At 54.3% G+C, this 26,993-nt stretch overlaps 12 protein-coding genes across 12 annotated transcripts; 6 read left to right on the plus strand and 6 right to left on the minus strand.

Annotated features, from left to right (window-relative positions):
• Nucleotides 1-351: 351 nt before the first annotated feature.
• Nucleotides 352-1,742, plus strand: PG985_013088 (uncharacterized protein; the record flags this gene model as incomplete). Its single annotated transcript, XM_066832854.1, has 3 exons — nt 352-1,025; nt 1,078-1,653; nt 1,712-1,742. 3 exons carry the CDS (start codon nt 352-354, stop codon nt 1,740-1,742), a joined length of 1,281 nt encoding a protein of 426 aa, XP_066677594.1.
• A 1,899-nt stretch (nt 1,743-3,641) lies between these two features.
• Nucleotides 3,642-6,042, plus strand: PG985_013089 (uncharacterized protein; the record flags this gene model as incomplete). Its single annotated transcript, XM_066832855.1, has 5 exons — nt 3,642-4,838; nt 4,896-5,163; nt 5,229-5,683; nt 5,747-5,840; nt 5,915-6,042. The coding sequence occupies 5 exons, from the start codon at nt 3,642-3,644 to the stop codon at nt 6,040-6,042; spliced, it is 2,142 nt and encodes a 713-aa protein (XP_066677595.1).
• A 392-nt stretch (nt 6,043-6,434) lies between these two features.
• On the minus strand, nt 6,435-8,191 carry PG985_013090 (uncharacterized protein; the record flags this gene model as incomplete). The annotated part of the gene is made up of 2 exons (XM_066832856.1): nt 6,435-7,911; nt 7,977-8,191. 2 exons carry the CDS (start codon nt 8,189-8,191, stop codon nt 6,435-6,437), a joined length of 1,692 nt encoding a protein of 563 aa, XP_066677596.1.
• A 1,866-nt stretch (nt 8,192-10,057) lies between these two features.
• On the plus strand, nt 10,058-10,282 carry PG985_013091 (uncharacterized protein; the record flags this gene model as incomplete). Its single annotated transcript, XM_066832857.1, has 1 exon — nt 10,058-10,282. The coding sequence occupies one exon, from the start codon at nt 10,058-10,060 to the stop codon at nt 10,280-10,282; it is 225 nt and encodes a 74-aa protein (XP_066677597.1).
• Nucleotides 10,283-11,408: 1,126 nt separating this feature from the next.
• PG985_013092 (uncharacterized protein) lies at nt 11,409-12,062 on the plus strand (the record flags this gene model as incomplete). The annotated part of the gene is made up of 1 exon (XM_066832858.1): nt 11,409-12,062. One exon carries the CDS (start codon nt 11,409-11,411, stop codon nt 12,060-12,062), a length of 654 nt encoding a protein of 217 aa, XP_066677598.1.
• Nucleotides 12,063-12,590: 528 nt separating this feature from the next.
• On the minus strand, nt 12,591-12,887 carry PG985_013093 (uncharacterized protein; the record flags this gene model as incomplete). The annotated part of the gene is made up of 1 exon (XM_066832859.1): nt 12,591-12,887. The coding sequence occupies one exon, from the start codon at nt 12,885-12,887 to the stop codon at nt 12,591-12,593; it is 297 nt and encodes a 98-aa protein (XP_066677599.1).
• A 248-nt stretch (nt 12,888-13,135) lies between these two features.
• PG985_013094 (uncharacterized protein) lies at nt 13,136-13,608 on the minus strand (the record flags this gene model as incomplete). The annotated part of the gene is made up of 2 exons (XM_066832860.1): nt 13,136-13,310; nt 13,385-13,608. The coding sequence occupies 2 exons, from the start codon at nt 13,606-13,608 to the stop codon at nt 13,136-13,138; spliced, it is 399 nt and encodes a 132-aa protein (XP_066677600.1).
• A 1,795-nt stretch (nt 13,609-15,403) lies between these two features.
• On the minus strand, nt 15,404-16,441 carry PG985_013095 (uncharacterized protein; the record flags this gene model as incomplete). Its single annotated transcript, XM_066832861.1, has 1 exon — nt 15,404-16,441. The coding sequence occupies one exon, from the start codon at nt 16,439-16,441 to the stop codon at nt 15,404-15,406; it is 1,038 nt and encodes a 345-aa protein (XP_066677601.1).
• A 905-nt stretch (nt 16,442-17,346) lies between these two features.
• On the minus strand, nt 17,347-20,557 carry PG985_013096 (calcium/calmodulin-dependent protein kinase; the record flags this gene model as incomplete). Its single annotated transcript, XM_066832862.1, has 5 exons — nt 17,347-18,694; nt 18,760-19,314; nt 19,381-19,829; nt 19,915-20,097; nt 20,210-20,557. The coding sequence occupies 5 exons, from the start codon at nt 20,555-20,557 to the stop codon at nt 17,347-17,349; spliced, it is 2,883 nt and encodes a 960-aa protein (XP_066677602.1).
• Nucleotides 20,558-21,226: 669 nt separating this feature from the next.
• Nucleotides 21,227-22,744, plus strand: PG985_013097 (uncharacterized protein; the record flags this gene model as incomplete). Its single annotated transcript, XM_066832863.1, has 1 exon — nt 21,227-22,744. One exon carries the CDS (start codon nt 21,227-21,229, stop codon nt 22,742-22,744), a length of 1,518 nt encoding a protein of 505 aa, XP_066677603.1.
• Nucleotides 22,745-22,880: 136 nt separating this feature from the next.
• On the minus strand, nt 22,881-23,657 carry PG985_013098 (uncharacterized protein; the record flags this gene model as incomplete). The annotated part of the gene is made up of 1 exon (XM_066832864.1): nt 22,881-23,657. The coding sequence occupies one exon, from the start codon at nt 23,655-23,657 to the stop codon at nt 22,881-22,883; it is 777 nt and encodes a 258-aa protein (XP_066677604.1).
• Nucleotides 23,658-25,007: 1,350 nt separating this feature from the next.
• PG985_013099 (uncharacterized protein) lies at nt 25,008-25,895 on the plus strand (the record flags this gene model as incomplete). Its single annotated transcript, XM_066832865.1, has 1 exon — nt 25,008-25,895. One exon carries the CDS (start codon nt 25,008-25,010, stop codon nt 25,893-25,895), a length of 888 nt encoding a protein of 295 aa, XP_066677605.1.
• Between the last annotated feature and the right edge of the window lie 1,098 nt (nt 25,896-26,993).

Consider the following 26,993-nt stretch of genomic DNA (forward strand, 5'->3'; position numbering starts at 1 on the left):
GGGAGGACCTGGAGGCCAAGCGTGCGGAGTCCGGCTTAGACCGGCGCAGAGGGACCCTGAAGACCCTGAAAATGGCTTTGCCGGCGGAGTACGGCGGGTTTGGGGGGCTCCTTCTGGCCCCTCCACCCTGGTCACAATGGGTCAAACCGATTGCGGCACCTGGTCGCCCGACCCAAAATCCCATGTTCACATGCGCCTGTGGTGGTGGTGATTGTCGCATGCAGCTGCTTAGGGGATAAAATTTCAAATTCGCATGGTAGGGATCCCCCGTGATTGCGTACCATACCCCGAGCAAAAAAAGAGAAGATATATAAGGCAAATCTCTCTTGTCGCCTTTTCCTCTCGCCCAGCATGTCCAAAGGAACCACCATCAATCACAGCATCATGGCCATCCAACCCGAAACCGTCGCCGTGTCGGCCCAGCCGCAGCAGCCCACCGCCGACAAGCAGGCGGCGCAGGCGCTCCTGCCGGAGCAGCCGACGACCCCGGTGCTGCCGGCGGAGCTGTCGATGAACCTGCCCATCGTGGACCTGGACGTGTTCCTGCAGGGCGCGCGCGACGCGCCCGAGGTGGTGGCCGAGTGCCAGAAGGCGGCCAACGCCCTCATCACGTACGGCGCGCTGGTGCTGCACGACTCGCGCGTGTCCGAGGCCGACAACACGACCTTCCTGGACCTGCTGGAAGACTACTTCGCGCAGCCGCCGCAAGACCTGGCGCGCGACGAGCGGCCCGAGCTCGGCTACCAGATCGGCGTCACGCTCGAGAACACGGAGAAGCCCAAGTGCGCCGTCGACGAGCCGTGCCTGCAGGTCATCGAGCGTCTGGACCCCGCCGAGCGGCCCCTCGACATCGGCGCCCACGAGCCCGACCCCAAGTGCCGCTTCTTCTGGCGCATGATGGACCAGCCCCCCTACGAGACCCTCTTCCCCTCCCTCAACGCCGACAACATCACCCCGGACGCCCCCCACATCCGCGACCGCTGGGCGCCCACCATGGACCAGTGGGGGACCTCGATGAAGAACGCGTAGGTTTGATTTCACAAATGATCTCGAAACCACCAAGCTAATTGATTTCAGCGTCACTTCACTCGCGGGCATGGCCGCCGTCGGCCTGGGACTGCCGGCCGAGGCCTTCATGGACGCGACCAAGTACGGCCCGCACCTGCTGGCGCCGACGGCGTCGGACCTGTCCAAGTACGGAAAGAAGGACAGCATCCTGGCCGGCTTCCACACCGACCTCAACTTCCTGACCATCCACGGCCGGTCGCGGTACCCGGGCCTGCACATCTGGGCCCGCAACACGGGCAAGCGGATCCCTGTCAAGATCCCCGAGGGCAACTACCTGCTCGTCCAGGCCGGCAAGCAGATCGAGCACCTGACGGGCGGCCTGATCAAGGCCGGCTACCACGAGGTCGGCGTCACGCAGGCGACGCTGGACGTCATCGCGCGCCGCAAGGAGCAGTTCCCCGACCGGCCCCTGGTGCGCATCTCGTCCACCTTCTTCTGCCACCTCTCGTCCGACTACGACCTCGCCCCCAACCAGGTCCTCGCCGACCGCGCCCGCCGCATCCGGGCCGAGCAGTTCAACCTCGGCAAGGACGAGGGCGAGGAGGTGACGTACCACGACATGAAGGTGGGGCAGCAGGTGCAAGAGTAAGTTTTTCCCTTATCTAGCATATAAGCCGAGGATCGTCACTAACCTGCTACACAGGGAGCTCAAGCATATTGCATTGATGGCATAGACGGGCGTTTCTATCTGTTCACTCTTGCATTTCCGGATTTAAGCAAGGTCGGTTGCATTCTCCAGGTGTTACATGAAGCCGGATTCCCTCTCCTGGCTGTGGCGAATCTTTTCCTTTTTATATCTTGGCTCGCATCGTTACCTATATATCCCGCGAACCTCTCTGTTGATAGATCATGAGTACAAATCAATGAATAATGAGCAATCATACCTACTGTTCGGTATCCCCCTTTTGCGATGTGCCTGTAGTCCGATGATTGACTAGAACTAGACGAGATGGAAAGATCGGCCATCCCTGTTGTCGGAGTCGGGAATGTGCATGAGGACTCGGACCGGTTCGGCTGGGTGCATGTTCTTGACGACTGTTTACTTGTGGATTACCAAGGCTTCTTGCTGCTTGGTTTCTATGCCTTATTCCCAGAGATGCGGTTACCGAGTCCATTATCATCTGATGCTGACGTCCATTCCCCATGGTCCGCCTTGCGTGTCAGCAAACCAAGCAAACCAAGCTTTTTTTGCCAAGGGCCCATGGATGGTGTTCCCACGGTTCGTGGTCTTCTTGGCGGCGCCATCTCACGGCATTCACCTCTCTTACTTAGTACTACTGCCGCTGTATCGCTGTTATACCAAGATTATTCGACCAGCTATCAGTCATCACTTATTGACCATCGTTAAAGTGGATTCCCTACCCCTGTCGCGGCTGGTTCCAGGGTCATCTATCTATATAGGATGGCTACATTAGTTCATGCAACCACGTAATTCTATCCAACTGTTCTTCTAGTATCGTCGCATTACCGATCCCGGGGATCTGGGACGTACGCTATCTAGGTATCCCACCGTGAACCCTCGGGAACTTTCCTCCCCCAATGACAGACCGCTTATTTCCTTATCGGAAAGGCGCGCCTGTATGTGCATGCTGGTCCCGTATGTGGGTGAGCAGGGAACCCGCCACTCTCGAAACGATAAGAGTGCCGGCAGGTTGGTCACAAATTTTGGCCATGCGGAGGGCACCGATCGTCATGGGCCCAATTGGGCGTTACTGGCTGAGTGATAACCAGGACACGATAAGGGTCTCCATCCAATAGGCAGGTATGCATACTACCCTGGTCGGTCAACGACAGGGGTCCGGATAAGCGGAGCCAACCAAGATTATAGTTGTCGATGGCTCACATTCCCCAGCGGTCGTGGAAAACCAGAAAACAGCAAAACCCGAAGAACACCCAGAAGACAGCTTCGTCTTGGCAGACGGGTAAGAAAAAGATCCAACACGACTGGGGTATGATGATGTTGGTCACAGATGGTTGGGCCCCGAGTAGCGGTTGGCTCACTACAAAGTTCTCGTCAGCCCACTAAGCAAACACCCACATATCATGACTGATGGCAACAGCCGCCGAGCTACCTATTCGGGAATGGCGGCGATACTACACTCGTTGCTATCATACTCCCGGTACATCCACCTCGGGTCCGGCGATAGCGGTCCCCACGGCCAAACAGCTCCACGGCTTTCCGATGCCGCCCACACTCCCAACGCTGCGGTTGGCAGTTGTCAGATAAGTAACTCAGGACAAACAACCCGGGGCCCCCCTCCCCCACGCCCCGGGGGTGTGATAACCCGCCCATAGAGATACGACTCATGCATGGATTTATTGCCTCTATCTTTTCTGAAAAGTACCCTTTCGGGCGGGCCCTGCTATAGCCGGTCTTCGCAGCGGGTAATCAAAGCCCCGCCAAGCCGCTTCAACACCATGTATATAGGCAAGTATAAAGAAGCTGAAAGTACGCATCCCGTCAGGATAGGATCAAGACAACCTCTTCGTGGCATATACCAAGAGCCCTTTCTTCCTTTGGCTCGGTCTTCTTCCCCGGCTTCTCCCCTAGACCCCCCATCTCGTCCGCCATCATGAGGTACTCTCTCACAGCCGCCGCCACCTCGCTGCTCGCCGGCAGCGCGTCCTGCGCCCCCTACGCCTCGCTGCCCGTGCACCTCGAGACCCGGACCGAGATCGACTCGCGCGTGGCCAACGTCCACGTCACCTTCCACGAGCCCGTCGAGGGCGAGCTGACCTACACCTACGGCCGCCACTGCGCCCCCGGCACCCACCAGCTCCGCGACGCCCACCACGTCGTGGCCCGCAGCAGCCGCGGCACCAACTCAGAGTCGAGGCTGGTATGGCTGATGCCCAAGGACGCCGAGTCGGGTGGCTGCCTGTCAGCCTGGGACGGCACCGGCAAGCTGGTCGGCCGCAGCGAGCCGCAGCGCTTCCAGACGGTCAAGAAGCGGGACCTGCGGAAACGCAGTAGTGGCGGCGTGGCCATGACGCAGGAGGCGGGCATCGACACCTGGGGCCCCTGGTTCGACGGCGTCAAGCTGCTCGAGGAGAAGGAGCTGAGCGCCGTCGACGCCGCGGCCGCCAAGGCGAAAGAGGTGGCCATTGTCGGCGGCGGCATGTCCGGATTGATGACGTACCTCGTCCTCAGCCAGTCCGGCCTGAGCAACATCAAGATCCTGGAGGCCTCGCAGCGGCTCGGCGGCCGCGTGCACACCGAGTACCTCTCGGGCGGGCCCTTCGACTACTCGTACCAGGAGATGGGCCCCATGCGGTTCCCCATGGCCCTCAGCGTCGCCAACGAGACGTACAACGTGACGGACCACCAGCTCGTCTTTCAGCTGGCCGACGAGATGAACGCGCTGAACGGCCACAGCCGCAACCTCAGCGTCGACTTTATTCCGTGGTACCAGGCCAGCCCCAACGGCCTGTCGTACAACAACGGCTTCAAGCTGCCCGAGACGGGCATGCCGCCCACGCTGGCCCAGATCCAGCAGAACGCCTCGCTCGCGGGGCCGGCACCGGCCATGGACCCCGCCACGGAGAAGATGCAGGACGCCATCACCAAGATCACCTCCAACGAGACCATGATGATCGAGATCGCCACCAACATGCACAAGGCCCACAAGGACTTCCTCGTCAACGGCCTCGGCGGCAAGGGCGGCGAGGTCTGGTCCGAGTTCGCCTACATGGTCAACTACCTCAACGCCACCCTGAACTCGACCGACATCGTCGTCGGCAGCTCGGCCGACAGCTCTTTCTGGAACGCGGTAAGTCGACCCGTTACTTTGAATTGGATTATCGTTTCCTAACCTGCGCTTCTACAGCTCTACGACAACGTATACTTCTCCGCCACGACCTGGACCACCATCGACGGCGGCCTGAGCCGACTGCCCCTGTCCTTCCACCCGCTCGTCGACAACATCACCACCATGGACGCCCACGTCGACAAGGTCGAGTTCTTGGATGAAGAGCAGCGGGTCCGCCTCTCGTGGAAGCAGCACGGCAACAAGGCGGCCGCGTACCAGAACGCCACCTTCGACTACGCCGTCATCGCCATGCCCTTTTCCAAGGTCAAGCTCTGGCGTCTCCCCAGTAAGTTGCCCTTTTCCCCCTCTCCAATACGGCCTTGAGTGGACTCTGACTAAATAACTTTGCAGTGCTGCCCACCACCATCAAGAACGCCATTAACAACGTCCCCATGGAATCCGCCTGCAAAGTCGCCCTCGAATACAAAACCCGCTTCTGGGAACACCTCCCCACCGGCCCCATCCTCGGCAGCTGCAGCACCACGACCGACATCCCCGGCGTCGGCTCCGTCTGCTACCCCTCCTACAACCTCAACTCGACCACCTCGGGGCCCGCCTCCATCCTCGCCTCGTACGCGTCGGGCGACTGGGCCGTCCGCTGGCTGTCCCAGACCGAAGAGGAGCACGTCCAGTACATGGTCGACGCCATGGTCGAAATCCACGGCGAGGTGGCCCGCGAGCAGTACACCGGCAACTACAACCGCCGCTGCTGGTACCTCGACCCCTACGAGGGCGGCGCCTGGGCCGCCCCCACCATCGGCCAGCACCAGCTCTACATCCCCGAGTACTTCAAGACCTACAGCAACGTGAGTGGCCCTTTGGTTTCGAGTATGTGTCAGGTGGAACTTGCTAACCCCGTATCAAAATAGATGATCTTCGTCGGCGAGCAGACCTCGTACACTCACGCCTGGATCGCCGCCGCCCTCGAGTCTGGCGTCCGAGGTGCCGTCCAGCTGTTGCTTGGTGAGTTCCCCCCCCCGTCTCCCCCTCCTGACCTAGGTTGATGCAGACCCCCTAACCGTATTTGAAAAACACAGAGCTCGGCCTTGTGGACGAGGCAAAGACGGCTGTCGATAAGTGGATGGCACGATGGATCGAGGTGGTAAGTCGACCCCTATTTGGCCCTTCAATCCAACCCCCTGTCACCAAAGCTAACATGTTCTAGTAATTACATCATGATGAACGATTCGGGTCGGGAGACAGAAAAAAACCATCATTACGTCTTTTAGGGCCACAAAATAATAGATAATAACACATAGACTTGATTAATAGAAGATACTATTCATTGCGAAAGCATTCCATTTCTTGCAAGTAGCCTGTTTATTGGGAACCAGGGGGAAGAAGCGGGAGTGCCAAGCGTCGTTCACGTTAGCTCTGGTTTCCCAAGAGCGACAAAGTCCAAAATACCCCTTGGATTTAGTTACAAGTCTGCCACTTGGTCCACTGCCAAGCTGCCTAACAGATAGCCCCTCAGTTTCCGCGATGGAAACCCTTCGATATACGTCTTGCATCCCCATTCCATAATCCCAGACGACCAACCATGATACTCCCAATCCCTCAATGTACAAGCCCCAGCTCAACACGAGCCTTCACCTCGTCCCAATACTGCACCCGCCTCTTCTCGCGGAACCTCTTGCCCCAGCCTATCATGATCAGGAACGCGCAGCAGATGGCCAACCCGATAAACGCGATGCTGACGAAGCAGTTCTGCACCCCGAGGTCGTGCAGCCACGGCGTGATGCCGTACCCGATGGCGAAGCTCATCGTGTTCCGCACCAGGATGCACGTGGTCAGGGCGTCGCCGCTGATGTCGCGGTACGTGTCGACGAGGTAGTTGACCGACAGGGTCACGCCCGTGGCGGCCGCGTAGGCGAGCGTCCCCATGGCGAACACCAGGCCGAACCAGTGGATCTGGTGGGCGGCCCCGACGCCCCACAGGAGGAAGGAGAACGGGACTACGAGCGTCGAGATGGCAAAGAGCCAAAGTCGATGCTCCGGCTCGGATATACCATTGTTCCTCCGGGCGAGACGTATTATGAATCGGTCCGAGAACAAGCCGGTAAGTGCAGAGCTGGAGTTTTGGTCAGTATATGTATGCAGTATATGTTGGGCACATGGTTGGACTGACGCAGCAATGGTTCCAATAATGGGGGAAACGTAAGTCAGTCCAACCATTGAGGGCGAGAAACTGTAAGGCGGGGCACCCAGAATCATCGAAGTTGTCGCGTTCAGTATGTTGAAGTAGATGAGATACGTTCCGTAGCTGAAGCCCGAGTAGAACACCACTGGCCAAGATAACAGCTTGAGAGACTGCCATGCCCGGTAATGCATCATGAACGGTCTCGGCCGGTCGAAAAGAGACATCTTCTGAACATATGTCTTGCGGGACCCGACGAGGCGTCCGGCGTTGCCTGGAGTAACGGCCGTGGCAGGGGTCACCATTTTGGCCTTCCTCTTGTCCTCGTCGCTCGGGTCGAGGGGTGTGGTGGCCACAACACCGACGGTACGTCTGTCATAGTTGGTCTCCTCCATGAAGAAGAACATGAAGACCCAGGCGGCGCCGCAGAAAATGGCTGGAAAGTAGAAGACCCACCTGTATCCCATGCCGTCGTTGATGAAGCCGCAAATGAGCGGCGCGAAGTAGTTGCTGCCTGCCAACGTGAAGGCGTACCAGCCTATGTACGTGGCGCGTTCGTGCGCGAAGAAGAGGTCGGCAATCGTCGTCTCAGGGAGGGCCTCAATGGGCGACCCGAAGAACCCCGTCAGGATGCTCTTCGCGATCCACTGGCCGTTCCCATGGGCAAAGGGACCCCAGACCGTCACCCCAATCAGACCCGCAAGAGAAAGGAGATAGGTGAAGCGCTTGCCGTACTGCAGGGCGAACGGCTGCCAGAACAGCAGGCTCCACCCCAAGAGCAAGAACATGTAGCCAGTCCCAGAGTTCAGGTCGTTCTCGGTCACATCCAGGGCTTGAGAAAGCGGGACCAGCACCGAGTAGACGACGGACAAGGCCATACCATTGAACCATGTGTATCTGGGAGGTACGCAGTCAGTCTCTCATTACCACGACCCGGGCAGAGGTTTCCACGATGAACTCACAGGAGGGCGCATGTCAAGGCCAAGTACTTGCGCGACTGGGTCCAGTTGAGGGGATCATCGGGGTCTGCCGAAGGGGTAGGCACGAGAATGATGTCTTTCTGGTCAGTGGCATGGCGGGCAGCCAGGCTGTGCTCCAGATCGACGAGATGGACGGTGCCAGGAACGGACAAGACATCGATATCCACATGCGGATTGGCTACAGCGGCGGAAGCCATCTTGCCAGTTTGTCCGGCGCGGGTCGTGTATGCGCAGGCGCGGATGACACAAGGTTCAAATGATTGATAGCGTGGTGATAGAAGTGACGCCCAGCGACGTCCAGGAAATGCGGCCCAGCTGCCAGGTCTGAGACATGAAGGAGTGGCGTTGGAGAGGTCCGCCCTACCGGAGACTTTGTAGTGGAGGAACGTGAGTCAACGGCGCGTCGTTGCTGCCTCGAGAATTGAAGATGCAACGGCAACTTAGCTTGAGGTATTTTGGGGGAAATGCGCCACAAACGACGCAGTTACGCCATTGAGGCAATTGTGAGAATAAGTAATCAAAACAAAAATCTCCCGACAACGCAACTGCTGCAAGTGCAAATGCACAACTTCTCTGGACCTGAATGATGAACACTCTACTGTTCGAAAGCTTATGAAATGCACCAATTGACCTGATCTTGACATTTTCATCTACGGAGGGGGCAGCCGTCATGAATATAAGGTATGCAGTCAGACTGGACTTGCGTCGCAGCGACGTGAGCAGCATGGCATGTAGTGTGACACAAGCTTCGCCAAAACACGTTTAGGTTGTGTGCCGCCAACGCTAATGCAGACCCGACAGCCAGCAGGCGGCAGGCGGATATACCATTGGCGAATATGATGTGAAAAGGCGCAAAGGTTTGGGGGATGCTTCGCCCTTTGCATCCGGAATCAGCTAATCAATTCCTAATCGGGTCGTACAGATGACCTACGGCCTGCATCGCATCTGCACCGAAGATTCCCTTATCTTTCCGCGGCGTGTCTTATCGCGCCACGCACTTGGTGTGAATCCCTCTCCGTGAGGCCAGCACAGTTTCCTAGGCTATCTCGGTGCTCCCTACACTCGCTTGGCTGCTTGACTCGGTGGCCCATATGGATTTGTCCTCCATTGCTATGCTTTTCGGACGATAAGTCTGTTGGTCATCACACCTACACGGGGTCCTGTCAATCAACAAATCAGTCGCAGTGCTGTTGCAGCATTCATGACCAGCGATGTATCTCAGAGAATTGTTCGCTGGTGGTGCAGCAGGCAAGTCACCAGCATCGGAGAAACGACCCTACCTTTACATGCAATGCAATTTCCATAGTCTAACGAAACTGGAATTACAATTTATTTTGTTAGTTCGAGACTCAAGCTGATTGGATGCGCCGATAGGTATTAGATCTACTTCATACGAAGTTGAGATGAACCTTGCAAGCATTGATTGGCTAATCTGAAGGATGCGGTTATCAACATCAAATCAGATACGATATCTGAAATCAGTACTGTGACTGAAAGTCAATTTTGCTGTATTGAAATCCAGTGGCACTGTTGAAAGTTGCTGCAACACCTTTACAGTTCACCCCTTTTGCCCCTTTGATGCATGCACGATCTGGGTGATGGAGAACCAAAAAAGAGATTTCAGATAACAATTATGGCAAATGCATATATTCAACAAATATGTAGGAGTATGCATGTTGGAATGCTGAAGTCGGACAAAGAAGACCCTTGTTCTGGGGGCGGCCCTTTGTCAGGGTGAACAATGAAACGCCTGGCAGATGACATTGCCCGCCCAACTAATCAGTCATGCAGTGCTGGTCCCGTCCGCCAAAACTGTTCAAAGGCCGCATTCCCCTCGTTTTTGTGGTCGCGATTGCATCCGGGATGAGGCATCTTGCCACCACGCCCACCAGCCGCCTCGTATATAATGGCCTGGTCTCCTCCCTCCCCCAGACAACCTGGCGCCATGCTCAGCCATACTATGGACCAGCACGACAAGAACAAACCATGAGAACAAAGACCACCACAAAGTCCTACCCATACTACGCTCCATTGATTCCCTAGCTCCAATTGCCGACGCGACAATGTGCCACATTTACGAATACCGCCAGGTCCAATGCGGCCAGTGCAACGAGTTCCATGGCGAGAAGACCGACAAAGACTTCAAAGAGCAGTGCCGGACCGCCTATCGCCTGGGCGGCTTCGGCACCTGCAAGAAATCCGTTCAAAAGCAGACCGTGAAGCGGTACAAGTGGAAGGACTGCAACAACTGTCAGGCTCGACAAGACGTCCACTCTATGTGGTTCTGATGAAAGAGCCACACGAACTACCGGCATGGACACAAATGACCCTTGATTAGGAGGCCTTTTCGGTATAGAGCTCAAACCAAATGTAAGCAATTTGGCTTCAACCAGATAAATAGCTATGGCTAACCTACTGACTAGGCACGAGTACACCGATTGCCAAGAGGGGCCAGGGCAAAAAGGAGGATGGAAGCAACGTATCTACCCCTATCCGGGACACAACTGTACAATCAGACATGGCACAAATACTGAACCACCGTCACCACAATTTTGCTATTCATCATTCCCTACACAGTCTCTGTGAAATGCACTGTCCTATAATATCTAATGGGCTCAATGAAGAGCCATATAGTCATCCAGTAAAAACAGGATTTTGCAATAACTACTACACACTTTGTCCACTTTATGTGTCTAATTGAATAATGGGACATTAATCGCAACCATAGGAGGATAATCTGGACTAGGATGATCAGACTGTAATAGCTGAAATATCATATTTGACTAACAATACATTCCAACAGACGTATTGGAGCCACATCTTCCACTAGCTTTGTTCTCCTCTATTGGTGTCTCACAGTGAGCTGAATACCAGGAATAGTACCATGCAAGTGCAGGTAGAGAAAGAAGATGGTCACTCCATTGGGGAAAATGCCACAACCTGCCAAAGGGGGTTTAACAAACCGCATTCACGGTATGAATAGCGTTATATTCCAGTCCCCTTTGACCTCACGTGCTTGCAGTGCAGTAATCCTTGGTCCCAAGAAGATACAACTGTCGGCGTGCCCAATGGGTTGACACAATTAACGTGTCTATTCAAGCCAACCACCTTCTGTATGAACCCGTATAGTATTTGGAAGCAAAGATCAATATGTAAGCAACCCCGAATTTTCATCCTCGACTCAAAGCTGATATTTCCCCATCCATAGGGCTGAGAAGGGCTGTGTACACTGTGGCAGAGTAATCAATGCCTCCGCGTACAAGTGTCCCCATTGCTCAAAGGACACCCTCTCGAAGTGCTCCTATAAGCGTTGTCTTTGCCAGTCTGGCTGATGGGAGGAAACCTGGGTCCTTGCTTGATCCCCAGAGGAAAAGGATGATATATCACAAGGAAACACCAACAATCCCATTCAAAATGGTTTCGTTGAAGGTCATCGCAGTGCTCGCTAGCATGGGAGCCGTCGTAACCAGCTTGCCAATAACCCGTTATGACTCTCGGGACGTCTATTCAGACGACCCAAACCTTACGATCATCCATGGAAAGCGTCCTATCCCCACAGGACTTCTTCCGCCTCGCGATGGTTCAATTACTACAGTTGATGAAAGCCATCCTACCAACCGGGCCGTCTATCCAGATGACCCGAACATCACGATCATTCATGGAAAGCGTCCCATCCCTACGGGACTTGCACCTCGAGATGATGATTCACGTGCCACGATCATCTATGGAAACCATCCCGCCGACCGCGACGCCCATTACGATTCAAACGACCCAAATATCACAATCATCCACAGAAAGCGTCCCCTGCCTGCGGACGTCCACCCTCGAAATGGCCCAAGCCCCACACCCGCAGCTGTCCCCGAGTTTCCCACTGGGGACCCACTCCAGCCGTCCGTGACCAGTGGTGGTGATGCTCCTCCATCTACAACTGCTCCCTCTGCTACGCCCACCGCCCTCTCCACAATCATCCGGGATCGCATGCGATCCTGTACAGTGGTATATCACGCATGGGTTCGAATTCAAATTCATTACTGCGCTGCTGATAGAGCAGAGGTTGGCGATGGATGATCGAGTGGCGCGGGGCGGTTGTTGTATTTGATACTTCCAAAGTAAGCTATATAAAGAGAGTCTTATACATCCCATGTACTGTATCATCCGCGTGCCCTTATGCTGTTGTCAAAGCGTATCCATATTCCTGCCTGTATGAATGATCAATCGATGGTTATTCCTTCCTGTTTCAGCGTTCATTCCACGTTATTTCAGTGGCTCACAAAAGAAAGGACCAACAAACATTTATTCTGGAATTGTATCAAATACCCCCCACAGACCAGACACTGTTTTCCGAACCCAATGGCCCAATGGCTCCAGACCGCGAACGAAGGAGATATTAGGCTTTGCGCACTCGGAGCAACCCAAACCGAGTCGAGTTGATTCTTTGGATTTGAAGCAGCCATGTTATCCTCTTCGATCGTCTCCAGGATGCGCTCGGCGATCTCCTTCAGAGTGGCCGCAGCCCGTTTTCAAGGACCTTGGCGGCCCGCAAGTCGGCTTTCTCGGTCTTCTGGAACTTCGGAACAGCCTAGGCACCAACGTTGCCTAGATGCTCAAAGTTCCGCCCCATTGGGCCCACAACTTGACGCCGAGGGCGTTGGTGGCCGCGGTCGAGGCAAGTGGACACAGCCAGCCCGAAGAACTTGGCGTAATAGGACCGCCATTGGTGTCATTGCTGTTGCTGTTGCTGTTGCTGTTGCTGTTGCTGTTGCTGTTGCTGTTGCTGTTGCTGTTGCTGTTGCTGTTGCTGTTGCTGTTGCTGTTGCTGTTGCTGTTGCTGTTGCTGTTGCTGTCGTTGTCGTTGTCGTTGTCGTTGGCAGGGGCCGGTGTCGTCTCTCTCATTGTAGTCGGAACCACGCCGGAACGACTCACACTTGATCATACCCCAAAGCTCCAAAAAGAACTGAAGAACCAGGACAACCCCCGCATTCAAAATAGTGCCCCATTGCACCCATAACGTACCGCCCAAGGAGTTTTCATCAGGAGCAGGGGCAGCCGGCAGCTGACCACAATTGGTTGGTGAAGGGGCGCAGATGCTGGTGTTGTTACCGTTGATGCTGGCGGGAGCTGAAGCGGTTTTTTTTTTCTCTTCAGCCATCATCATGTCTGCCAACTTCAACTTCACCACCTCCATCACCCGTGAGGACGTCGACCCCCGCATCATCCAAGGCTCTGTTCCCACTATAGCTCCTGCCAGCCAGGATGTTCTTGACTCCATCAGCGGAGCTCCTCCTGCTGCTCGAGTCGAACAGCCCATGCCGGCCCCTGCTGGACAGTGTCTTGCGGCGGCCCAGTCTTGGAATGCCTCGCCTCGCAACAGATTGCGCTTGACAAATTACCAAACGCCGAGCGTGCTGCCCCATTGGGCCCATAGCATAACGCTTAGGGCGTTCTCTCGAGCATAAGCAGAAGCAAGCCGGACTTGATCGGCGCGGTTGAAAGGGGGCCAGAGCCAGAGGAAGCATAGAGTGGTCGAAACCGGGCGATCGCAGCCGCGAGGAGCCAAGATCAGAGTCGATGGAATGCGCGCACACGGGGGTGAATTTTTCTTGGTGGCCTTCATGGCGGCATCAACGATCCGCTTCAACTCCAGCCAGACCACCTCCACAATGTTCTCTACGAAGAGAGCATTCATGCGTTCGCAGACAAAAGACATCCAAATGCGCCTCTTGGACTCAACGGCCTTACCGAACTCGCTCTATACTCTGGGCGCGGGCATGCGCGTGTGTACAACAGCTACGGTGCTGGCTCGAGTTGGGATTGGTGTTGACGCTGGGGCACTGTGGTGGTGATGGTGGGCGTGGGCATTAGGGGCGGCTGCGAGCGGCAAATGACCAGACGAGGTTGGTTTTGGTGATGGTGGTAGGGGATCAGGGCAACGTGAGTCCTCAGGACTTTGGGTGCAAAGCTTCAATTGAGCAATTTGGACGGGGTCTCATTGGTGCGCCCCCAGAACGAGAGCTGCCTCAACGTAATGCGTACATAGAAGTTGCCCGCATCAGAATGACCGGTTGTAAAGAGTCGATGGGAAGGGCTGGAAGGTGCAGCTGCGTACCACCTACCGAATATTTAGAGGCTCTTCCTTAACGGAATGACCCTCCCAAGCCTGCACCTGTGTCAGTCAGCTTTCAATCTGTCGATTAGCAGCCCGCCTTCCCAACCAGTTGAGGCTTCCATGTCCCGTTCCATTGATGCCTTCAATCCTCGAAGCAATTTCAATTTCCCGAGGCAGTCTAACGCACTGTCCATTTTCCGAACGAATCTTACTGCTGTTCATTCCCCCATTCTCCCTTGTTGTTCTTTAGCTAAAACCCTCAAGGCCGGAACCTCTCAATCCGAAGAAGAGGCACTATCTCGAGTTCTTTTCCACCTCCCGTGCCGCCGCCAAGAACAAGGCCGACAAGAAGGCCGGCGAGAGAAACGCGACCCCAGTTGCCCTCCGGCTTCGGTTTGCCCGCCCCCAGCTCGCCCGCCCGGCCCCAGTCCGTCGACCCCGACCACGGCTTCCAGACGCCGTACTCGTCCGGCTTCGGCCACCCTGCGGTCGCCCTCTGGTTCCTTCTCCGGCTCCGGTTCGGCTCCGGCCACGCCGGGCCAGCAGATGGCTCTGGCTGGTGCTCGTGCCGCCGTCGCGTGCCGCCTCCCGCGCCGACTCAACGGGTCTGGAGATCTCCCAGGGTTCCCCCTTTGGGAATGACGACAACCGAATTCTGGCGAGTTCTAAACCGGAAGATGCTATGCAACGGCTGCTATCGCGTGGAATGTGGGGTTGCTATCATCAAAAGGAGGACGAATCTGTGGATGAATTGCGAGAAGCTTGCACAATCAGAGCAAGTCTACCGCGGAACGCAGATCGCTATCACCATTGAAGAAGGTTGAAAACCGCACTGGCGAGCGCAAAACCAGAATTCCTATTCTTCTGACCTGGACCTAATGACGCTTTACTCTTGGTGTGTGTGACCATTTACTATTCCTTATGAACCATGTGTGGAACATACGAAGAACGCGGTAAGAGGTACAAGCGTTTGTTGGGAACATGGCTGTGGTGTGGTGTGATTGCAGCGCAAATGTCATTTGCCACTCAAGACTGTCTTCGTAGACAGCTTTAGTCAATGCCAGGTTTCTAACTTGGAATCTGGGAGTGGGAGTGAACACGAGTCACATTGGGCGGGAGCCTTTCGTGACTTGACTGGCGTAGACATCTAAATCGAATTGGTATCATATAGCTAACTCCATTTGCTGACCCCAATACAACTGAAAAGACAGATCCCTCGTTCAAAGATTTCTTGTGATTTGACTCCATGAAACAAACCCATCGTCCCCTATCCGACCCCTTTCCTGGCCCCACCAAACCCCCCTTAAATACCAGCCGCCTTCTCCGCCCCCGTCCGTCTCGTCACCACCAGCCACAACGAGTCCGGCGCCAACTCCAACAGCGTCTTGTCGGCGTCCGCCGCAGGTGTATCACTCTCCGCCTCGAGCTCCGCGATCCAGGGCCGCAGAGCCGCGAGCTGCGTGAGCGGCCCCTCGTCCCGTCGCGGGCGCGCCGTCTCCATTAGCCGGCTCGGTAGGATCCCCCGCGCGTCGCCGCTGCCATTGCCAGCCAGTTTGCCCGCTAGTACCGTCGTGTCCATCATGGCGACGTGCAGACCCTGGGGGTGAAACCAGGCGATGTTGGCGGCAGCGATGGCGGCGATGATGCGCTCTTCACGCAGGGTGCGACAGGGACCGCTCATTGGGGAGATGGGTGGGGATATTCTTCCGTTCCCGGTCCCAGTCTTCGTGGTCGAGTTGCTGTTATCGTCGCTACCGCCGCTTGCTACAGGGTTGCTGTTGTTGGCCGTGTTGTTATTGCTACTAGGGACAAGTGACGCCGACGAGGTCACGATGGCACTCCACATACCACCCGAGGCGGCACGTATCCGACGACTGATGGATCGGGCTTGGTCCGAGACGGGAGCCGACGTCAGAATCGCCTCGTTCATGCTGGCGACGAACTGGCGCCATGCCGCGGGCGTGATCCCGTGATTGCGCAGCGAGGGGGCGTAGGCCGGGAAGAAGGGCGCCGTCGCCGTGGGTCGCTGCTGCGGGATGGCGACGGGCCGCTCGGCGACATGACCCGCAGCTGCATCTGCTACCGCTGTCGGTATGTTTGAGTTGATGGGCGGGGTGTACGAGGGCGGAAACCTGGAGTGGCAACTGGGCGGGGAGACGGGACGGTCTTGGTCTTGCTCAGGATGCGATGAGTGGGATGAATGCAAGGAAGACACCTCGGAATGTGAGGACCACCTTTGCCCACGGCCAAGGTCCGACGGAGAAGCGATAGAGGATGTCGCTTCAGAAGTACATGAAGGGAAAACCTCGATTGTGAATTGGTTCCTGTTTAGGGTTGTCATGGCTGCCATATGGGTTCTGTTGCTCTAGAGCCAATTCGGTTACGGTGCGATGAATGAATGCCCAATTCTCGACCGACACCAGAACACAGAATCAGAGGAAAAGATCATCTTCAATGGTCCTTACTTGGCAATTGGCCTTATATTTATTCCAAGACACTTCCAGCATTCTCTTTGCACGCAAGAGTAAGAGTCCGGCTCTACTAAGCCGGGGTTGAAAACATGCGTGCGCGGTACAGTAAATGCGAATGCGAGAGCACCGAGGCGTTGTGTTATTGTTGGCTGCGCCTCGCTCGTTGCGTTGCTGGTGCTGGGTGGTTCCAGTGGGAGACCCTTGGTGCTACAGGCTACAGCGCTAGGCCATTAGTGCGCGCTGTAAAGCATGGCGCAGAGCTGACGTGTGCATCCCCCAATGCCCCCCAAAAGTAAGCTGCCAAGGCTCGTTCTCGCTCTCTCCCCGTGATGAGCAAACCTATTTTCGGGAAGGAACCGATTGTATGCCTTTTCGGGTCGCTTAGGTCATCCTTTCAAAGTGCTTTGCAAGTCCGCGCAATGCCCAAGACATCGGCCGGAGGTGCTTGGGCTACTTGGCCTGCATGCACTAGCATGGACTGCTAACCACCACTTTCGCTAATGCTTAACACATTTGCATCTGGTCACCGTTGCTGGAACGAGTCTTGCTGCAATAATATTATGCCAATTTATCCTACATTATGTTCGTAAAGACAAGATATCTTGAAATATTTGACAATCTAACAGGACGCCGGTGACGTTCTTGAATGTTGACTCAAGGAGCAGCTCAGCCCCGACTCCGTCCCAGTTCTTAAGTCTCCGTCACACCGAAAAGCAAAAAGTGGCTTTTAGCGACCTTACCGAAAACTCCCAGGTGACGGCCGTCATGCTGCGTACTAATACGGCCGCCGCATCCCGTTCTCTTCCGATTGCTGGTGGGATGTATACACAGGTCGGACTGGAGGGCCCAGCTGTGGAGGGACAAACTGTCTCCACACATGTATATCCGCAGGGCTCATCCCTCCGGGTTTCCTACCGGGAGGGATATACCCAGCGAATTGAGATAGAATGGTGAAGTAGTAATTTTCGCCATTAGATCGCCGTGGCGGCTCAGGCATATGTGGTATCGTGTTTTGGTTGAAGCCATGATTTTGTGTTCGCATCCGCCAACCACAACGGCAAACCCTCGCCCAGCAGTGGCAAGCAGGACAGGTGGAGGCGGGTTGGTAGGAACCATAAGGTGCAATCGTGCCGGTGCCATATCCCGGACGATATACTGGAGGATAAGCTTGCGGCGGCGGAGGCATGGCGATGGGAAGTGGGTTAGTAACAACTGGCCAACTACCGAATGGTCCCCAGCCATGTACCGGAGACCGGTGCTCATACCTAGATGTGGGTCGCAACTCTTCCGAGGAAAGAGTGCTTATATCATCGTCGTCAGATGAGCTATCGGCGTCGTATGCGGTATTCGATGGCGGAATAACTTCGACATTGTCAAACCTGACTTTGCGTCTACTGGGCAGAGTGATATCCCTGGATGTCCCTGGACTCGGAGGCATTCCATCAGTCGGTGAATGGGGCGGCGGATCCGGTTGTACACAGGGCGGCGTTTTTGGACGTAAAACGACTCTGTTTTTAACATCCTCCCAGGGTTGCCAATCTTTGAACTCGCCATCCTTGATGGCGTGCTTCACTCGGTAAGCGTCAAGTACCATCCTGCTCTGTTCCGCATTCAGAAACTTCATTTTCCACACGAAGGAGTCAATGACGTCTTCGTGGCGCTGAGCACAACCACCCATGCAGTCTCTTTCCTTGCAAAACAGACAGAAATAATCCCACTCGGACTTCCCATTGGGTTTCAGCGTCCTGCACTGCCCGCATGCTACCCTTTTGTTCCACAATGCGAGCCGATTGGCCGATACCATCGGAATGCCAATATGGTCGCTGGGACAGACCCAGTTGTCTGATCTCATCTTTTCCGTGAATTCGTACATAAAGTTCCATGCTTCGTTGACTCCTGTTGAAACGATGAGCCTCTTGAAGTGCTCGAGGTCGATGGCATCACCGCAGCATCTCGGGGCCATGTATACCGGCGAAATGAGCGACAAGGCAAACGACTCGAGCATGCACGCGTGGCAGACCACGTGCGAGCAATCCAGGCGTTCGGTAGGATTGGAGTCTAACTTATTGAATACATTAGAGCACCAGTGACACTGGACTTCAAGTACCCGTATTTCCTTTTCGCTGCTATGTGGTTAGACCAAATACCCCTAGTATCAAGAAGACCTTCCACTAATCTGGGCACTTACCTTGGACCATTGTTAATAGTTGCGGATTCCGCACTTTCAGATATGCTTAATTCCCCATCACTGTCAGCTCCAACGGGCTCGTCCAGCTCCCAGTCACTGGGGTATACGCCATTTATGTTGATAAAGGCAACTTCTCGCTGTTTTGGTCGATCGGAATGGTCATCTTTCGCAGTCACTGCAGTTAGCGGGTCAGTAGCCGCGTATGACGTTCCTGGTGAGATGATGTGAAGTGAGCATGAATCCCTTGGTTTATGAGAGTCTCCATGCTCGTCAAGACCTAGTTCTCCGACTGACCCGTTTTTGGGTGTTGAAGTCGCGCTAGCATCTTCGAGCAGCAACAACGAATCGACTGGAAGTTTAGGGACACGCATTGTCTCTTCTTCGAGGCGCTCCGAGACAGTTGGTGATTGATAATTGGGGTCACCCACAGTGCCACGCCGAACCATTGTGTCCGTCATGGAGGCCGTGTCACTGTCACTGCTCCAAGAATTGGAGGCCGGGAGTACCAACTCCTCATCGAATTGCATGCTGGGGGTAGGCGTTAAAGTTGCGTCACTATACCATTGATACTGTCAACAATGGCCTATTTATATACGGCATCTGTGGGGGCAGTATACGTACTCACTAGCAGGCAGTTGTTCGATGAAGCTAGATGGACTTCCCGAAAGCCACTCGTGCTGGCCAGCCATAATTGCGGTGGGTCGATCCTGTGGTTCCGCTGCCAGAAGCATTACAATAAGATCTCGCGCCGTTTGAGACACCTGGTAGGATTCGAGCAAGGCTGTAGGGAACTCTTCTTTTTTGTACACGTACGCAGTCAGATTCGCTATGGTCGGAAACGGGTTGCACTTGGTGAGTATCCGGTAGGCCACAGCACCGAGTGACCACATGTCGACCGAGAAAGTATACTTTATATTGGACGCGAACCCAAAGACCTCAGGGGCTGCGAATCCAATGGTGCCTCGCTGTGGGGTGTGCAATGTGGTTACATCTTGTTGGCGCCGCTTGCTAATACCGAAATCTGCGATCTTGACGAACCAGTCCGGGCCCTTGTTCACCACCATGATGTTCTAGAAGACCTTGTGTCAGCCCGTTTCCATAGTATATGCCGTGCATTGTTGGTATTCGGAGGGGAATGTGGCAGCAAGCACATACGCTGGGCTTTAGATCCCTATGGGCAAATCCGTTCTCATGCATGTACTGCAACCCTTCTAGGACTTGTGATATAATCTGTCTTGCTTCGACCTCGGGTAAAGCCCGCGTCAGGTACCGCTGCAAGTCGCCGTGAGCTAGGTACTCCATGGCAATAAAGACTGAATCTTTTGACTCGAACCATCCCTGTGACGTCACAAAGCAATGGGCGTACTATTAAGGAGGAATGTGAATTAGCGAAAACGATGATGTGCGACTATCAATAAAACAATCAACGGGATAATAGACATAAGCTTACGTTGTGGTTGGAAAACTTGGCAATAGTTTCCAGCTCCCGGGCATAATCCAGCTCCTCTTCTGCAACAATGCATTTTTTAATCTCTTTAACCGCCCGAAGGGTTTCTTGTTGACCGCCGCCCATTATGCACTTCTCGAGGTGGACGGTCCCGTAGGCGCCACAGCCGAGAAAGCGCTGGCGGACCCATTGTTCGGTACGGCGAACGCGGCGATCGTGGGCCGTGCGACCGGTTTCGTAGAAGACATGTTGGGTGCAGAGGTCGAGAATCTCGGTCTCTAACCTCGAATCTTTCACAAGGTCGGAAAATTTATGGGCTGATATTGCTGCTGTAAATGAAGAAGACGACATCTCTTTTAGCCCTGTCTCTTGCAGTCTGACACTATTGGACGTAGTGGGCTTTTTGCGGAGAATGTTGTCGGAGTCGGGGAGTGAAGGTGATGGATGTTCAGGGACACCGACAATTGATGGCGCCCGGGCCCCGGAGCTTCCACTGTCCGTCGGCAACGATTATTGAGCATTACTCGGAACCGAGAACAGTTGAACACTGCGATTTTGAAGGAGACTCGTTTTCTGCTCTGTGGAATAGATGGGGGCGACGTAACAGCGAAAAAGTGGAACGAGCCGGATGCAAGAAGAAATTTGTCAGGCTGTGTTTCTATGCAACCACCAGCAGGTTATGCAAAGTAAGCAGGCGGGGTCACCATACAGCCCCCAATATGAGGGGTGGCAGACTTTCTCCGTCAACTGCCCATTCACATTCCCGCATGCATTGACTGTCAGACAAGGCGTTTTCGGTTGATATGGCAGAGCCGGGTACGATTTTGACAGCGGTGGAACTGTGCTTCAAGTAAGTAGTACGGTGGCTATTTTCCCTTGAAATCTTAAAAGTGCTGATGGTAGATGGAAAGGCTTGGCGTACGGATCGTTGAGGCCCGCGAAGCTTGGAAGAATGCCGACACAGAAATCCGAGAAAAGGTGATCCAATTGGACTTCTTTTGGGCCCAAACAAGGATCCAAATGGAATTCCTGCGGAAGATTTCCCATACCATTGACGGTGACCTTCTTGAGGCGATGGACAATGTGCTTGGCCTCCTAGCGACCAAGCTGACATTGGTATCCGCCAAGCTGGACAAGTTCCTGGAATCACCAAGTTCATCAGCAACGCCCAAATCCTCATGGAATGTCAGACGAGGCCGCTATGCAATCACGAAAAACACTCTGGATAAGATCATGGGTGATCTAGAACAATGGCAGAAGCGATTTGACCCTTGTTGGTTCCTCATGATGAGAATTGCAAGCCCACTTATCGACCAGGAACTTGCCAACTTGAAAGAGAAAGACAGTTTCAAAGGGCCCACGACCAATCATAGGCTGAAGGTAACATCCAACGCTACGACAAAGTCACCAGCGTCACTAGCAGATGGTTTACGGGACGCGTTACGTGAACAGCCACAGCGCTCGACTTCCGTATTCTTGCCTCCCGATCCACTCGAGCTCTCGCCTATTTTGTTCTCGGTGGCCCGATTGGCTCTGCGCCATACCGCAGGCAAACCCCCCAAACAATTCATTATCGACCGCTTTGAAATCCCCCTTCAGAGTAACCAAATGACCGCCAAAAACGACGCTCGAAATTTAGCAAGGAAATTGGCCAATGCGGACCCGAACACATTTGGCCTCCTGAAAGCGAAAGGGGTCATGACAGGCGAGGGACAACGCATCGAACAAGTCGAACAGTTTAATTTCGTGTACTATGTACCACAACATCTTACAGCACCAATCAGTCTTCGACAGATACTCATGCAAAACCACGATTGTTTGCACCTGAGCCAGCAGGTGCGGATTGCCAGAGACTTGGCGACCTCGGTCGGCTTCGTGCACAACTTCAACTTTGTTCATAAGAATATCCACCCAGAGTCCATCATTCTGTTTGGGAACTCGGAAAACAGTGCAATGTCTACCTTTCTCGTTGGGTTCGAATGCTTCCGGTCAGCAGACGCCGGTTCACTTAGAAAAGGGGATGCAGATTGGCACAAGGACTTGTACCGCCATCCGACCCGCCAGGGTCTCAACCCCGAGGCTTCATATGTCATGCAGCACGACATCTACAGCCTCGGGTTGTGCCTGCTCGAGCTCGGACTGTCGGCGTCTCTTGTTAGCTACAGCTCGCCGGACCAGAGACCCGAGCCAGGACCATTGCTTGTGCAGATAGAGGGCGGATATGGAGACGGAAGCGTAGCAGGTGTTGTGGATTCTTCGCAAACCACAGATGAAAACGACGATCATCAAGATATGCTGCCTCCTGGAATGCGAAAAGCGTACCGAATCAAAGACTCCATGCTCTCTCTCGCCAAAACACGATTGTCACGCCGTATGGGGCCCAGATACTCGGCCGTCGTCGCGACATGTCTCACATGTCTTGATGTCGACAACGATGACTTCGGCGATGAGTCGGAGATGGCCGATGAGGATGGGATCATAGTCGGCGTGCGGTTCATTGAGAAGATCATCGCAAAACTCAATGACATCGCTGTGTGATTCGGTTTTATTTATTGCTTCAGACCCCTGTTTACTCTCCTTACTAGATTCGATTATATATTCAAATTCAACAGCATAGTTAAAGCTAAGTACATCCTTAACCTCAAACATTCAGTGTACAAGTCCCGCTGCTTCTCTACTGGAAGTAGAAAGTCATATCTTCGGCGTGGACCAGAGTGACGTTGTTCGTGCCACGCATGTTGAAGTCCACGGCCATGGTGTTCCCCAGCATTTCCGCCTTGACAATATCCCCCACCTTGAAGCGGGTGCCGACTCCGACGTGATAGATAGCCTGTGGCATGATCTGGTACTTGGCGTTGGGGTAAGGGGCAAAGGACGCCATAGCCTTGGTGATGTCGCTACTCCCCGAAGTGGCGATGCCGATAAGCAGATTGTCTGTTGTTGTGGGGTCAGTAGATGCAACGGGATCAAGGATGATGGGTTTAGGGTAGGAGTGGGGTGTTAACTCACTGTCTTTGGCGTCTTGCAGGGTGAATTGGTTCTGCGGCTTACAGGCGGTGTCGATCTGGAAGCTGCCCAGCTTGCCTTGGCCGGGCGTGACGGGGGGATCCAGATCGCACGCCGACTGGTCGTAGACGGCCAGGCTGACGCTGGACCCCAGGGTGATGGCGCCTCCGTTGCTGGAGCCCAGTTGGACGGGGACCGACTTGCTGATGGTGACCTGGTTGCCCTGCTCGGGAGAGCCCTCGAAGCTGCCGCAGATGGCGTAGTACGTGGTCGCGACCTCGAAGCTGGCCTGGCCCCCGTTGGGGGTACGGTCCGCCGCCTTGATGACGTTGCTCCAGACGGGGCCGCTCATGCCGCCGGAGACCACGGGCGCGGCGTTGAAGAAGGCATAGTCCTGGGGACCGCCGGTCTTGTTGATGACGGTGATCTTGTATGATCTGGGCATTGTCAAGACCAAAGATTGTTCAAGGCTCCGTGAGATAGAGAAATCGACAGGTCGATTTCTTGGGAATGTGACAAAGTCTAAGTTGCTGTAGGGGTTGATGCTAAAGGGATGGGACCCGAAGGAGAAGGCAGCTTCGTTTATATATTGGTTGATCTGTAATATCGGATGATATACTCCTGTACCTTCTTAGATAGCATATTACTACACCTAAACACACAGATGCAGCTGAATCTTGGCTGAATTTGGATCTGGCGCCGGGTGGAAAAAAGTGAGACTTGGGGCTGACTTAACCAAACTGAATCCGAGGCTGATTTGGGTCCGGTCAGTTCTGTCTGAGCATTGCATACATGGCGGTCTCGAACAATTCTAGAATCCCAAAGCCAAGTCTCCTTCTTCTTTTCTCACCCTTTGACAGCGCAATAGTAATCCGGATCAGTGTGGCGGGGCATCTTTCAGCTTCCTGCTTGGGGATGCATGGCTGTTAGCGTCCAGCCAGCCCCTATTTGCTCAGCCGCTCCTCTTCCGATACTTTGGCCAATGGGCACGGGCACACGGCCCGTCCCCCGGATATCTAGCTCCTTGGTGGAGCTCAATGATGCACATTTCGGAGCGGAATAGGTTCTAGGCCCTTTGTGGCTTCCAGTACCCAAAACCATGCAGATTGAGCGTCGACTCCATTCGCTTCACCTCCGGAGCTCTTTCAAAATATCATGTCCCTGGCCTTTGCGGGAGTTGGTGTCTTTTGATACATGCACCCAGCGAGACCCTACGATGACCCAGCCAGCCCCCATGTAGACTCAGAAGCTACTTCGTATCTGGACGATCTCGTAAACTTAATCAGTGAACAAACTGTTAATTAAACTTCTTCCAATATCACAATGAATTCGTTGTTCCCATAGTTACCCACCCTGGCCTCAATGACACACAAGAGGCAGACTCGGCAGGTATCCATGTGGGGGTTTTACGGAAAGGCGCTGGTGATGGAATGGACCGTTGGGTGGGAGAATGGCCCGGATTGTTCAACACCCTTTTCCTTTTGCCGGCTGGATACTACCACCGAGCTCATGATCCGGAATGCCGATAGTTCCTAGTCCCAGACGGCAGCTGCCACGCCGTTTCAACGAGTAAATTACCTTTGAAAGACTTGCACCAGCACTTGGATGAGCTGGGCGAGCTGGAGTGTCTGTAAAAACTCCTCTCAAGGCAGCTGCTCAGATACGCACCCCAAGATAAGGTTCGATGGCAACTTGGTGGGATATCTGGTCCCACTCAAACTCGTGGTTGCACTTGCTTGCTTGATGTTGATGCGACACTGAAGTCTTGCAGTGGCCACTGGTGTGCGATCGCGAAATGCAATCCACAACAACCGCCCTCAACCTGCAGCACCAAGTGCAGATCTCATCATCTCATCTCTCCATCTACCCCCGTCGCAACATGCTGTTTGACATGTTTCCGCTGCTGCTGTCGATTGCCATCAGCCTGTGGCAGAAGGTCTCTCCTCCTGCCGACGCTTGCAATCCGAACCTTGCCAATATCTCGTGGTTTCTGGAGCGAGATGAATATGCGAGGATTCTGATTCCCAACGCCCTGAACACAGTCCAATCGAACAACCTGGCCAAGGAGTGCGACCACATCGAACAAGGCATCGTAGTCAACAAGACCCTGGCGTTCCTCGGCCACAACTACAAGCCCGAATACCTCCATGCAAACCTCGACAGCAACATTACGAAGGACATCCTAGCCCGCCTCGTCGAGTACCACGTCATCTACGACACCGCGCAGTCGAACACCCACCAAGGGCTTCCCTCTGTGGACAACTGCATCACTCTGGACTTGATTCGCGGCGTGCACAGCCTCGTCGGAGAGGAAGGGTCCCTGACAGGTACCGACCCGCGCGTGCTGAACGCTCTCGACGCCATCTTCAACGACGTATGCACAATGGTGGACGAGAATGGCAGCATCGGGAAGGTGGGCAGCAGCCAGATCCCCCTCCATGCGCAGGAGATGATCGACGTCGTTCTGCGAGGCCTCATGGTGGTGGATGATTTCGCAAAGCCGGTCCGCCCGGTGCCCTGGCTGCCTCTTACGGAGACCTGTGAGTGCGACAGTGTTCAAACTGGCAAACCCGCCAAAGCCAGGCTCTTCTGGGACCCTAATCTTACCCGTTGGGTCTGTCAATGTGAAATACCGGCAGTGGAGGAAGTAACCGTAGTGGAACAAGTGACGGTTGTGGTGTAGCTACTTGGAATTCCTTAGATGCCTACTGGCCCTTCATGTCTAGTGGTCGTTACGTACGACTGGAGCATCCTAGATAGCTATCAAAACATTATACTAGGTCGCGATGCCTCGCTACACACTTAATAGATCAACTATTGTGAGGACTACACGTCATATACACCTACACCGTTGACCATGCGCCCCGTGATTCTATACCCTCGCCAGTATCGCCAGCGTGCCGTTTTAGCTGTCCAATGCTTGCAGGCATCATGTCGAGAATCGGGACGTCGATGCTAAACGGCTAATGGATGATGAGTCTGCAAACCCACAGACGCATTGCATGCAACCAATTGTCAATACACCATACGCACTCATCACACTCAAGCAAGACCAAATTTATACCACCACAAAGCTCGGATCCAGCACATACGACCATATCCTGCTGAATACTAGGGATCCCGTCCGCTCTCCCATATATAAGCAGCAGAGAGCCGAATTAGTACTAGGGTCGGTGACGACCTGGGAATCCTCGGTGTTGTATGTTTTTTGCCTTTTTGTCCACGGCTGACTCCTTTCCGACATTGCATTGCTTCGATTCTGCCCTCTGGGCGACTGGTCTTGGTCAAGGGATTGCAGCTCGAGGCCAGACAGGACCCGAGTACCCGGATTTGTGATTTTGTATTTTGGATTCGCTTTGAAAGACTCCGTTATGCTGGACTAAAAGACGCGAGTATCATGTCCTCTGTTTCGTTGGTGGTCAGTGGTAATTAGTAACCTTGTTGCTGGAAGAATCCCTCGTCCAATATTTCAAACTCCCTTTGCAAGGCCTATGTGGAAGACGTGTGAGGCTCCAAACCAGCCTTTCACAATCGAGCCACACCTCAGACACCTTGATTCCGATTATTTAGAGTGATAACATGAAACAGTTGGCTTTAGAAAACAAGCCATAGAATGACACCCCCGTTTGAGCGGGTTCTTCCATACTTGCCATCCCTCTTCTTGCGCCCGTATCTATACAAGCTAGACCCAGATGACCATTACACTATGTCGACCCGGAATGCATGGAAGGCATTGCCCCAGTAGGTCCCTTGCTATGTACTGCCCTAGGTTGAAAATTCG

The sequence above is a fragment of the Apiospora marii genome (genome assembly GCF_038362585.1).
Source record: "Apiospora marii strain CBS 49790 chromosome Unknown utg000011l_segment0_segment0, whole genome shotgun sequence".
In the NCBI taxonomy this organism is placed as follows: Eukaryota; Fungi; Ascomycota; class Sordariomycetes; order Amphisphaeriales; family Apiosporaceae; genus Apiospora; species Apiospora marii.